The sequence below is a fragment of the Manacus vitellinus genome, unplaced genomic scaffold (assembly GCF_001715985.3).
Source record: "Manacus vitellinus isolate BGI_N305 unplaced genomic scaffold, ASM171598v3 scaffold_137_pilon, whole genome shotgun sequence".
NCBI lineage: Eukaryota > Metazoa > Chordata > Aves > Passeriformes > Pipridae > Manacus > Manacus vitellinus.
This window is the reverse complement of record NW_021938987.1, coordinates 279,844-292,632: the sequence shown is the minus strand read 5'-3', so window position 1 is coordinate 292,632 and position 12,789 is coordinate 279,844. Positions and strand designations below refer to the sequence as shown.

The 12,789-nt window shown below is 36.5% G+C and overlaps 1 protein-coding gene across 1 annotated transcript in view; it reads left to right on the top strand.

Annotated features, from left to right (window-relative positions):
- Nucleotides 1–423: 423 nt before the first annotated feature.
- The window catches only part of COL4A4 (collagen type IV alpha 4 chain), a gene marked incomplete at its 5' end in the record, with an annotated part of 59,661 nt that continues 47,295 nt past the window's right edge, over nt 424–12,789 (top strand). Inside the window, 4 exons of the mRNA XM_029958029.1 lie at nt 424–493; nt 2,514–2,591; nt 11,786–11,920; nt 12,749–12,788. Coding sequence (XP_029813889.1) covers nt 424–493; nt 2,514–2,591; nt 11,786–11,920; nt 12,749–12,788 — 323 coding nt within the window. The remainder of the gene's footprint in view (nt 494–2,513; nt 2,592–11,785; nt 11,921–12,748; nt 12,789) is intronic.

Sequence of the window (12,789 nt, the reverse complement as noted above, 5' to 3'; positions counted from 1 at the left end):
TGCTCTCTACCTTCTCTCTCTCCCAGCAAAAGAAAACAGTAGCAGCAAACTCACTTTGGGGCAGATGCAGATCACCTCCATCTCTGCTCAGTCTTCATCTCATGGTGTCCATGGAGAAGTCTGTCTGGAGTGGTTCCTCTCTGTCACCCTGTAATTATGGGGTTAGAAAGAGGTTACAAAAGGGAGTTACAAGGACTTTTACACAGCCTTATTCATGCCTGCCTGTCCTCAATCTCACAAAGATATGTACCATGTGCTGACCATTCCTTGATGGTGTGTACCCTTTATAAAAATACTATATAATCACCCCAAACAGGACTTAACCATGTGTACACACTTCTCACTTTCTAGAGGCTGAATTTTCATGAGGGTTCGATGCTGCAAGTTTAGTTTTAATTTTGTTTTCTTCTTCTTTTAAATCAGGTGGCTGCTGATTGTTTTTGCAGCACAAGAAATCGCTGGGGTAAGTGACATTGATGTTTACTTTAGACAGGTGAGAGGTAGGATGGTGCAGTTCAAAGAAGTAACACTATATACACCAAGATGACCTGTAGTTCTCTGGGAAAACTAATTTTCCTTTCAGTATTTCTGCAGTTTTAACTTTCCTTTCTGTGCCTGTTGCTCAGCTTAACTATTTTGTCATTTTCTCCTCTGGATTCTCCTAGATCCTAATTCTGGAATCTTTAGATGCTTTTGGAAAGCTGCATGTATAAAAACCTCTCTTGTGCACTGTCTCTCTCCTTCCTCATAAAGTCTCTTTGATGGCTCTGCATTATGGCACATGTCTCTCTAGCTTTCAAGCTCTGCTCTGTATGTTAGCCTAGATCTTAAACTGGCTTCCCTGGTAATTTCCATCTCTCTGAAGCCAAAATTTCACATACAATATATTTATTTTTCCTCTCTGTACTGGCCTTCATATTAACCTCATGTTTGTAATGCCATCGCTGAAATTTCTTTCAAGTCCATTATATTTAACCCTTTCAAATATTTTAAAGCACCTTTTTTTTATTTTTTTTTATTCCCAAAGTCATCCCTGTTTAGTTGAACTGTTGAAAGTGGAAATATTTTTTAAAAATAGATGTGTTCAATTAGAACAAAGGGTAACAGCTTACATGTTATGGGAAACTTGCATTCCATTGACATTCCAGGAGAGGCAAGTTTTTAATAACTAGGTGAGAGACTAGTGTGGAGTAGATTAGTAATTTCATGGGAAATCCAGTGTGTGACAGAGAATTAGTCTGTGAGAGAGACCATCATACCCTCTTGTTCTGAGGTTTGGGAGTTCCAGATATTCTAAAAATGTTTTAGATAGAAGGAACAGAATTTTTCCTCCTTATCTAATATTTGTCAGTGTTTTCTCCTTGAAATGTTGAAGTATGAACTTATAGTGTTCTGTCGGGTATTAAAACAAGTAACAAAACAATGTTGAGCTTGATAATAATGAAAATCCACACTGAGCAAATATTTTTGTTATCACTATTTATTTGTTTACCTACATTATTCTTAAATCTTTTAACCCTTGTTATCCTTTTTGAAGTCTTTGATAATTTACACAGTTTTGCTGAAAAAATAATGTTATTTAGTGAACATTCCAACCACCTATGTGAGCTTATAAGTGCATATGGTGTGTGTAATTGGTATATGTTTGTTACTACATTTTGGGGAATAGAAAAGAATTATGAAATGGTGTTCACTTACCACACAATAAATCTATGGAATTTACATTTTATTGTGTTTTAGTTTATCCTTGAATATGCTTTCTTTCCTCATTGCAACCTGATGAAACAAAGTAAGCACATCTTTGCTATTAAGAGGACAATGATAGACACTTTTAACAAAAGAAATAAGTAATTTAATAGTAGAGGATGCATAATTACACCATGCACATACTTCTTGTTTCATTTAATAGACAATAATTAAATACAAGGCTTTATTGCTGAGTGAGCTTCTTGCTCCTTCAGCTTGTTTTGCCTTTTGTAATTTCTTTATAGTTAAACAAACTCCTGACATAATGTGATGGGTTACAAATTTCACATTATTACAACTTAAATTCTGACTCTCTTAAAATTTCTTTCTAGGTGCAACCTGTCGCCTAAATTGTATTTGGTTGTAATATTTAGCTTTATGTAATATAACTAATAGTTAATTTCTTTCAGCTTCTACAGCAACAGTAACAAGCTTTTATTTATTGCTTCTACCTTGCCAGCATGTTTATGCTGATGAGAGGTCCAAGAAAGTTAGGAGGATTTTAAATATAGTATTGATGTGTGCATTCTGTAAAGGAAGCATTAGATAAGTCTCATATGTGTCAAGCTGAAGATCTACACAATATTCAGATGTTTGCTGCTATGCTGTTTCTGCATCAGAAGGAAATTACCCTGTGAGTACACAAGGATAGMCAAWTTTTTTKSYYTKRAAAWYSWYYWAWTWRSYWAWWWKKYCMRKTKGMMAWWWTTKATGAAGWGATTGTTTTCTGTTGTGTATTGATAAATCCATAAACTTTTAATTTTTAGGGAGGATATGCATATATTGACCCATGTGGGGGACAGGATTGTTCAGTTTGTCGGTGCTTTCCAGAAAAAGGATCAAGGGTAAGTGATGCTTAGAGCTAATGATAGTTACTGTTTAAAATACCATTCATTTTGTGCACATTGCTGTTCTTGAAAATCAATAGTTGACATAAATCAATATTCAGACATAGACACATCTGACTATAGCAAACTAGCATAATTCTCTGAATGGTATGAAGTACAGCTATCATCAAAGAAAGTTAATATTGTTGTAAAGAAGTTTGTTTGTAATAATCATGATATCTTTTTATTCAGTTAAGGACTCTGAGATCAATCTAGTACTTAGACAGATGTAATTCCTAATATATGTTGTGTAGAAATCTCTGCTTGTTTTCTACTAAGAGGTTGGTTAAAAGAGAATGTCTATGCCATTCACTAGTTTTATGAGAACTTAATTATTTCTTATTTGGGCTAGGTGACTCTGGAAAAGCTTGCAGACTTTTTATTTTACTCACTTAATATACTAAGTATAAAAAAAATCCAAACTGTCTTTGTCTTCTAAAGAATTATAAAACATTGAATAAAGCCAAGGCATTTCCATATTATATGCTAAACTTAGTAACTGTGCATGCTTCTGATTGTTAATTGAAATGTGGTCCAGTGATGACTAGTTAATCTTGGCTGTTCTTTCTCAAAATACACAACTACATAGTGATAGCAAACAATTTAAACATTTTATGAGGAAAAAACATATATATATACATGTCCTGATCAGTGATCAACTGAAAAATTGTCAGTGATGGAAACTGTTTTCTATCAAAGTACTAATGTTCAAGTTTAGGTTTAGAAAGCTTGAACATGGTGGATCAATTTTAGAAGAGCTGCACACCCCATTTGTTTGTTGGCAACCTGTGTGGCCAGAAAAGCAAGACACACCTTTTCCTTCCTGTGCTTCTGCTGTTGGCTGCACACTTTGCTGTGTCATGATCACTGCCCTGGTGTCCTTGGATCCTATCCTAATCCTCCAGGATTATGTCTATATGAAAGTCCCCCATAGGGTAGGGTTTTAATAATAGAGGCCTAGGGTGGGTACATCTCTGTAACATTGTGTTAACAAAAGGGCATCCCAGGAAAAGTGTTTTGACTACTGCCATTGCAGTGTCTCTCAGCACTACTGTATAGACTATTCTGGATACCAAAAACCTGATCTGAAGTGCCATTAAAAAACAACTGACTTTGAAATTAGATGCAATTCCTTGATTCTGGTTCTCTCTCCGGAGCCTGGAAGTTCTGAATTACATGCCCATAATGAATCAATAATAAATACTCCCTGCAGTTGTTGTGGCTCTTTCCTAAGCTGTCCTCCCCATCACAGGTAAACTGGACTATGATTCATACATTGGCAGTTAGTTTTCTAAATAATTCCAAGGATCTGGACCTCAGTGCCAAATAGAATTGTAATAAACATTTCAAAATAAACTCAATGTCATTATACAAATATAAGTCTGAGAATTGTACCCTTTTTTGAAACAGCTCTGAAATAATGTTGTACATGTACACTGCTTGGTAATGTTGTACATGTACACTACTTGGTAATGGATAAAACCTCTGCAATGTAACAAGAATTTATATTGTATGCAATCATTTCTATTAATCCATATGCAAGAAATAGAAGTATTTTTCAGACCCTACATAAAATATGGCTTAACTAAACACCACTTCAGATAGATTGTTGAACATATGCTAATCTATGGTGATGAACAGTTTTCTATAGGATTACATAAGTTTTTTTTCAGCATACAATTCTTTTGATTTCTAAACTTTGCTGTGTTCTGCCTTTACACTCTGACACAGTAATTTTGCTTTCCTAGCTTTTGTGGAGACTACCCATTACAAAATAAAAGATTTTTTTTATCTTATTGTTAGCTTCCTAGAATGCAAAACATCTGCTTTATCTACTTTTCTGTCTGAGTCCTGCTCCCAGGCTGGATCCTCCGAGTTTTGCACCTTCCTCAATCCTGTCTTCAAAGTGTAAGAAATAAATGATCACTGAAGACCTCTGACATTGTACAGCATATAAGCCTAAAATTTTGGAACTTTTGGAATTAAGACTTTTCCTTCTAGTTGCCCATTTGAAAATATTTTAAATTTCAACACTGAAAGCCTCCTTCATTGTAAGTGGACAAGATAATTCAGATTTTAGCTAGAGAAAGGATGACCATGGGAGTAAGAAGAGGAAACTGCCATGGCCATACTTCAATGTATTGAAATTGGGCAAGTTGGAAGAAAAGTAGAAGCAAGTAGCTGAACTTCCATTTAATATTTATATAAACTCAGTATAATTATGCATCGTTTGCTCTGTTGGTTTTTACGAGAGCTTGTGTACCTGTCATTTTTTTATTCTCTCAACTGAGATAACTCTCTGCTATAAACAGGTTTGCACTCCTACTCATTAGCAAGAAATCACTATCTGAAAACATTCTATTCACTACTGCTAGTAGTATATCATTACAGTTGTCCACATCACAATGAAATTTTGATTTCTGTTTAACTGGAATTACAGTCTTGTTGGAGTTACTTTTACATTATACTATTTACCTTTTGATCTCATGTCACAACTCAAAAGGACTCTTTCTTCCATAGGACACCATTAAAATGTATTACTAAATTGCTTTGTGCATACTGTGTGCTATTATATCTATTCATTAAAGAACTGTAGAACAGATACATGAGAGCAAAACATCATTAGTGAAAGTATATCCACCAGTAAATGTTCTACTTGATTTTGAGTGCCAGCTTGGGACAACTGGGATTCCTGCCTCTTTTTTCCCAGTTAAGATGTATGGTCTTCCAGTAGGCAGCAGCAGTCAATGTTTTTAATTGGAGGCAAACAGCAACTTCGTTGTTTTAGATTCTTTTTCTCCTCTTTCTTTTTGGTATGCCATGAAGTTGTGATTTAATTTTTTGTTAAAGATACAGTGAAACCTTTCCACTATTCCCTCCTCTTGGGAAGCTGTTTCCTAGATAACTCCTGCTGTGTTGTATCACAGGCTTCCAAAAATGCTGGCTGCTCTAACAGAATTTAGATAGTTAAAAAAATGTTTGCAGTTAGCGCTGACCAATTGTAAACGTGTCCTGTGCCGACCCCGGAGTTTGATCCCATTCAATTCCTTTGGCTTTGTTTATAGCGTTAAGTAGATTTAGAAAGTAAGCATCTATTCATGACCCAACCTGATCTGGCTTCTATGAGATCATGTGAAATGCCTGGATCAAAGTGAATAATAAATATAACTCAGCAGGACCAATGTTCGTTCTTTTGCAGATGAAGCGTGAGGGTTATTTTTGTCCTAGTGTAGGGGAGAACGTAGCAAACAAATCTAAGAGGGAGGTCTCACACTTTCTGGCCTTTCAGATATAAGGAGTAAGCACCCACAAGAGATGCTGAGTCAGTTGGCTGTCACAGGTAAGTTAGAAAGTCAGCTGCTTTCAGTCACTGCAGTCAGTGGGGTAAGAATGGGGAAATGCACCTGTGCAGTGGGTCAGTCCTCTGGCATCACTTCTCTTGGAACATCTCCCCAGCAGATCTTGGGAGTGTCAAAGTTCCCTGGTAGGTCCTGTGGGCTCTCTGATTACTTAAAAGGCACTAACTGGGAAACTGTGCAAATTCTGTCTGTTTTGGGGAGTAAGAGGCATTTATTAAATCACACTTTTTTGCTTATCAGTATGCAGTGTCAGTCTGTAATTCACGTGAAATATCCAGTACTTGTATTTGAATTTTCAAGTTGTACACTTGGGAAATAATTATGTAAAATCCATCTATTTGATCTGAAATGCGTGCTCTTAATTGAATCCACTATCAGAGATGTATAGACACTAGCATATAAGGAAATCCAGGTTTCTCCCACTATTTGCCTCATACTTGATCTTTTTTTCCCAGTATGTTACCTATGGTAAGTTTTAAAATAGAAGATTCCTGAGACCAGTTATACATTTCTGTAGTATTTCTATTGCATTTCACTTACATTCACTGAGAACCATAGAAAACAGGCCAAGAGAAATGAGACCCCTAAATCTGTACCTGAAGCAGAGCACAGAGTTTTTGTTACTAGACAGAGCAGTAGGCAGTTCTCTGGTTCCAGAAGTCAGGATTTGATTTGAACCGGTAGGCAATGGAGCCCACTTACCAGAATGTGGAATAGGAACACAGTCACTCCAGTCCCCTCACTGTAAGGTTCCTTTGAGGTTGTTCTGTGTCCAGCTACAGCATCTGTAAATTAGCATTTTTCATATTAGACATTTTTCCAAATTTCTCAGAAGTTTTGATCTTGTTATATTATCTCTCCTTTTATTCTTGAGCATCTTTCTTTCCTTAATACTTTTGGTTCCCCTGTCCCACCATACTAAGAATAGTGTTTTTCTCAATTGCTGCAGAATAGTGTTTTTCTCAATTGCTGCAGATTGCCAAGATTTTCCACATCAGGCAAGATAAAACTCTACAAAATCATTCTTTTTTTTTTTTTTTATAGACTGGAATAAATCAAAATTTGCCAATCAGTGTCTTGTTTCAATAAAATTGGTCAGAGCAAAACTCCATTTTATTTTATTAGCTAATCTGATGTTAATTATTCGTGGTCTACAATGCTCTATTTGTAGCTCTCTGCTTTCAACTATGAACAGAGTTTCAGTGCCAAATTATCATTTGTTCAGAGTTTATTTAACACAATAGTGACACCCACTGGCTTATTGGATAGTTTTTCTTTTCATAGTCTCAGAGTATTAAAACACAAAACAAAGTACACTGTGAAGAATGTTTTCAGCACTTCACAGTGATTTGTTGTGCTTCTGTGAAGTATCACTGTGAATACTATGCTGCATCATCAGTTATTATGTTCCTGTAGCATATTAGACCATGGAAAGGTATGATAAAAAGTCACCAAAATTTCCAGTAGTTTGCAGCATAGTTCACATGCTTTTACAAGAAAGATGGAGAGAGACAATGTACAAGAGCATGTAGTGACAGGACAAGGGGGAATGGCTTCAAATTGAAAGAGGGTAGGTTTAGATGAGATATTGGGAAGAAATTCTTTACTGTGAGGGGTGGTGAATGCCCCACCCTTGAAAGTGTTCAAAGCCAGGCCAGATGGGGCTTTGAGAAACCTGTGCTAGTGAAAGGTGTCCCCCCCGTAGGGGGGTTGGATCGAGATCTTTATGGTCCCTTCCAACCCAAACCATTCTATGATTCTATGGAAAGTCAAGCTCTAAGAGTTACCATTTCATTTAATTGGCTCAAAATCTGACTATGAAAAATAAATGATCTATTTTGCTCTATTAACGACAAGAGAGTGGATTTAATGCCAAGTTGTGTGATTTCTCAGGTTTATCTCATCTTTATCAGGTTCATATTTAGAAGAGGAGTTTTTTTATGGAGCCTTGACTTACAATAAAAATGGGTTTGGTCCCAGTCCTACACAGGGCCTCACTACAGTGAGGAGTGAAATCTTCCCAGAATAGACGCCCCTCCAAACCCTGGAAGCTGTGGCTTTGCCTTGTGGTAGATACACTCTTTGGAAAGGGGAGAGGACAGGGGTGGAGCTTAGAGGAGCAGCAGATGCCCCCACCTCACTAAGCAAACCACAAAGAAAACATCTGTCTGCAAACACGGTTGTGAGCTCTCCTCTCTTGCCCACAGCCTGCTTTACTTTGCTCCCTTTCTCTGTCCTGCTACTGCTGGAATGAGAAAGGCTGGCTACAAGCCAGAGTCCCATGCACAATGAAAAGGGGTGTTGTATTATTTGTCTACAATCTGACTGTGTGGAGTTGATGGGCATTTTCATTTTTGCCCTTATGAACAGAGGTAAGTGCATTTCCCATATCACTGGTATGTCTCCATAGCCTGTAACTTAGGGTACTATCCTAACTGAAGGAGAAAACAGAGCTTCTTTTGACTGTATTGATAATGAGAAGCAAGAGACAATTCACTCTAAATAGCATGAACCATTTTTTTTTTAATTTCCAATTAAGACTCCTTTAAAACATTGTGCTTTCAGACAGTTAAGTCTCAGGGCACTTTAAAAATCAGGTGCTCTTCAGTCTTAGGCATCCGAAAAAAGTAATTCCAGATAACCTTGGCCACTGCCTTTTCCAAACAGTATTAAATGTTTCATTGCATGATTCTGAAGTATTTGCAGTCTTAGTTTTAGGAAGCATACTTAATTAAAAAAAAATATAGCCTTGTTTTGCCAAAAGTCAATTTCTTACTGCAGGTCAAGCCCAGGATATGCTAAAATAACAGACCGTAGTCTTGGCATGGGTAGTTCCTGACCTAGACAATTAACAAGGCATTGAAATCCTAAAGGAATTTATTGGCATCAGATGGCAGAGCAGGCATAATATTCTGTTCATTTTAACTGAGCTAATTTGTCATTTCCACATGAGCATGACTACCTTCATCCTCTTTATTTGTACAGCTGTCCTGAGACTGTAATGCTGTGTAGTCACATTGGATGGGCACAAATAATAGATGTGATAATAGATGTTATGACATGGTATCAGTTTGGTCTTAACAAAGCTCCCAGTCATTATTAGTCTTTGAGCTGAAAGAAAGAGAGACAATCCACCAGCTTCACATGGCATGCTAAAGTTGTATCAGCTGCCAAACCTATTGTGAATTTGGGATTCAGTGCCTCTGTTTTATGACTTCACTGCCTTCTACTGAAGACATAATGGAGTCAATTAAATTCACAGGGCAGCAACAAACGAAGACATTTTATCAATCTAAAGGACTACATGTCCTGGAAGTGGTTGTTGGTTAATTATGATAGATAATTACCATAGAATGCATATAGTGTCTCAGTTTTTATCTGAGTGCAATGAAAATAATTTTTCTTTAACTACCCAAAGGGTAAAACATGATTTAAAAATTTTCAACACTTGATTGCAGAGCATGTACACTATACATTGAAAATATTGAAGTTGCTGCCAAAAACTGTTGTTAATAAAATGCAATAAGACAAAGGTTTTAGAACATTACTGATAAACATCTTATGCTTTTTTTCCTGCTGATGAGTGTTGCATTGTGCATGGTAGTAGCTACTTCAGAGTACTAAAAAAACTGTACCACTTCAGGTAGAGTTAGGGCTTCAAACAGTTGTATTTTATTATATTATTAGGGTCATTCGTTTCACTTATACTGAAAATTATTCTTTACTTAAAATGGTTGTCAAGTCTTTTTTTTTAATCAAATATTTAAAGGGCGTAATAGCTGCTTTAAAAGTACTTCAATGAGTAAATTCAGTTTTCTGACAGAGGATGTGCAAGGCACTGCCAGTAGACAGGCTGCAACTGTTCATGCAAGCAAATGCTCAAATTAAACACCCAGAATCCTGACTGTCCATTCACTGTTAACAAGGATGCAGAATCATGAGCTTTTAATACGAGTAGCCTCTAATTTGCATAATATTTGACACTCCTCAAATTATGGTATCAAGAAAACTGTAACTGTTAGTGAAGACAACATGCCAAGTCTGCCCTGGAGTTTTTGCCAGTGACTTCACCGGAAGCAGGATCAGGGTTGACATGAGATGATACAGTAAAGATAAATGGAACCTGAGTTGTATGAGGATACTTTTTTCAGGTAGTCCTTATTTCTAAGTGTAGGACTTCTTTTTCCAGCCTCTGGACTAAGTTCCTATTCATAGCTTAAGGGCCAGTGGTCACCTAGTCTTGCTTCCACTATGGTATAAACCTATAGTATGTTCCTGTGCAAACATGTAGTAAATTACCTCCTCTCTTTCTTTGCTGATTTGATTGAATGATGGATGCCATACATCTCTTCATTTCCAAGTGTCAAATCACACTGATTTTAAAAGAAAAATAGAAAATAAATAAAAAGAAAAAGAAGTGTAGGTCCCTGCTTGCAATTCACAAGGTAAGATTTTGTTCAGACAGATTCAGTCTGCTGAAATGTTTGCACTGAAAAACGAGCATTCAGTTCTTTTGCTTCCTGAAGTTACATATCTGCTTAAAATCATCTTTCATTTCTGTCATTTTTTTTTGGTTCAATCCATTCATAGAAATAAACATATGGTCTGTTATTTCTGTGGATACTGAAATATCTTTTACTGCCCTCAAGTGGTCCTAAAACCTTATAGTTTTCTCAGGAATGCATGGATCCCATTTTATTCTCATTTTTAATAATATGGTATCACTGATTGATGAATTCTGAAATTGAAGCACTTCAGTTTGAAAACAGAACAAGTTATAGGTAAACAAAGATAATGATACAGAATGAAAAAGATGAGTAAGAGAAATAAAGACCTATAAACATTTAGATTTTGTAGGGTGGAAATGTAGACAACTCACATGTGAAGTCTACATGAAGTCTCACATGTGATTAGAAAGCTTGCTTTATTCAGCAGTTTGAATCTATGACTGTGTAGCTTTTTAGTAGCACAGAACAAAACCTGCAACAAATCTGAAACAAATCCACACCAATGCTATATACCAAAAAATTCAGTTGGCATGGGAAGTAAAGAATAAATAAAGAACATATATATTACCTTGGAAAAGTTATTATACCAACTTATTCCAATTACCTTGGAATTCCATGGAGATAGTCTGTATGGTAATATAGGTACAGATACTCAATTTAGAGCCATTTATAGATAAATGGCATTCTGCAACCTCCAAAACCATTTTATCACAATCTATTAAAACTGATAATTTTTTGTAAATATGTTGGGTAATAACTTATCATTTTTTCCTACAGTAAACTTGAGAACTTTTAAATAAGGCATTAAGATCTGAGAGTGATGATGGAAGACATGAGCTAGGAAAACTTATTGTCATATCTTAACTTAAAGAAAGAGAGAACTCCCTTGATTTGCTCTAATTGGGTATGAAGTCCCTTTATGTAAAATTTCTCATTTCTCTGGTGGGAAAATACAACACCCAGTGGAGTCTTAGGCTTGCAAAAGGTGATACTTACATTGGTAGAGCCAGGAAGACTTGCAGTTTATCCCAGGCATCTCAGCCAGGTAGTCTTGGAGACCTGATGAAGGTGAAAAGAAATGATCACCTTGAATAAGTTGTTAAATTTGAAGGTCATGTTCCTGTGGCATGTAATGCATGGCACAGTTCTGCAGGCTGTACAGCAGCCTGTTCTGAATCATGAGTGTTTATACATTGTAAGCCTTGTTTTAGCCATAGTCATCTCTGAATTGCTGCCTGCTGCAAGGTTTACAGCATATTCATTCACTTCTTTGGGCTCTTTTCAGGGTCAACCTGGTGAGCTGGGAGCTCAAGGGCCAATTGGGTCCTTGGGATCCACAGGACCAGCTGGTCTGCCAGGGGAAAAAGGACAGAGAGGTGAGAATGGGCAGCCTGGGCCAGCTGGAGAAAAAGGTGATAAGGTAGGAAACACCACAGACTGCTCTTTAAGGTGTAATGTTGACCAGTGATAGAGAATTCTCACTGAAATTAATTACAGCATACTTGAAAAAATATTTCAGTTTTTTGCTGTGGATTGCAAAATTAGAATTGTCAGAAGACATAAAATAATATTAAACAGACTCAGTCTCTGATTGTTACTTACCATGTCATTCTCCTTAATGTCAAATAGGTTTGTGGAAGAATTGTGGAGCTGGAGGGAGCTTTTGGTGCTTTTAAAAGTGCTGCACTAAACAGAATTTTATTACCACTTAAGGGTATAAATTGTAGTCCAGATTCATATCTTTCACAGTTGTACAATCCCTGTGCTCTTGGTACTGTATATTAGTTTTAATGGCCTAATTCCACTGATCTCAGAGGATGACTGAAGTCACTAATGTCAGTAACTGACACACCTGAAAATGTAGGTGCTGTAAATAAAAATCGTGCTGCTGGTAATATCAGAACAGGAGCAGGATTGTGAAATTATGTATAGATTTAGTTTATAAGTTACAGGCAACTTCCCCTTGTCTGTGATTTTATAATCTTAGGAGAATGAATGAGTATGAGTGTTAGACATTTGTCCTGTACTGCACCATCTGTCACATGTTTAGCTATTGGCACTAGTTCTCTGCTAAGCCCATATAAGTTTTTTGGAGATCTTTATTTCTGACAGTTACAGCTTTTGATTCATATTTCAAACATGAATGGTTTTTGTTTCTTGCTATATAGTATCACATATTCTTGGTTTTCCTTATTTTTAAGATTTAATGACCTCAGCAACTCTGTTTTTTCATATCATCTGTTTTTAGGGCCCAACTGGAGTCCCAGGATTTCCTGGTTTAGATGGTGT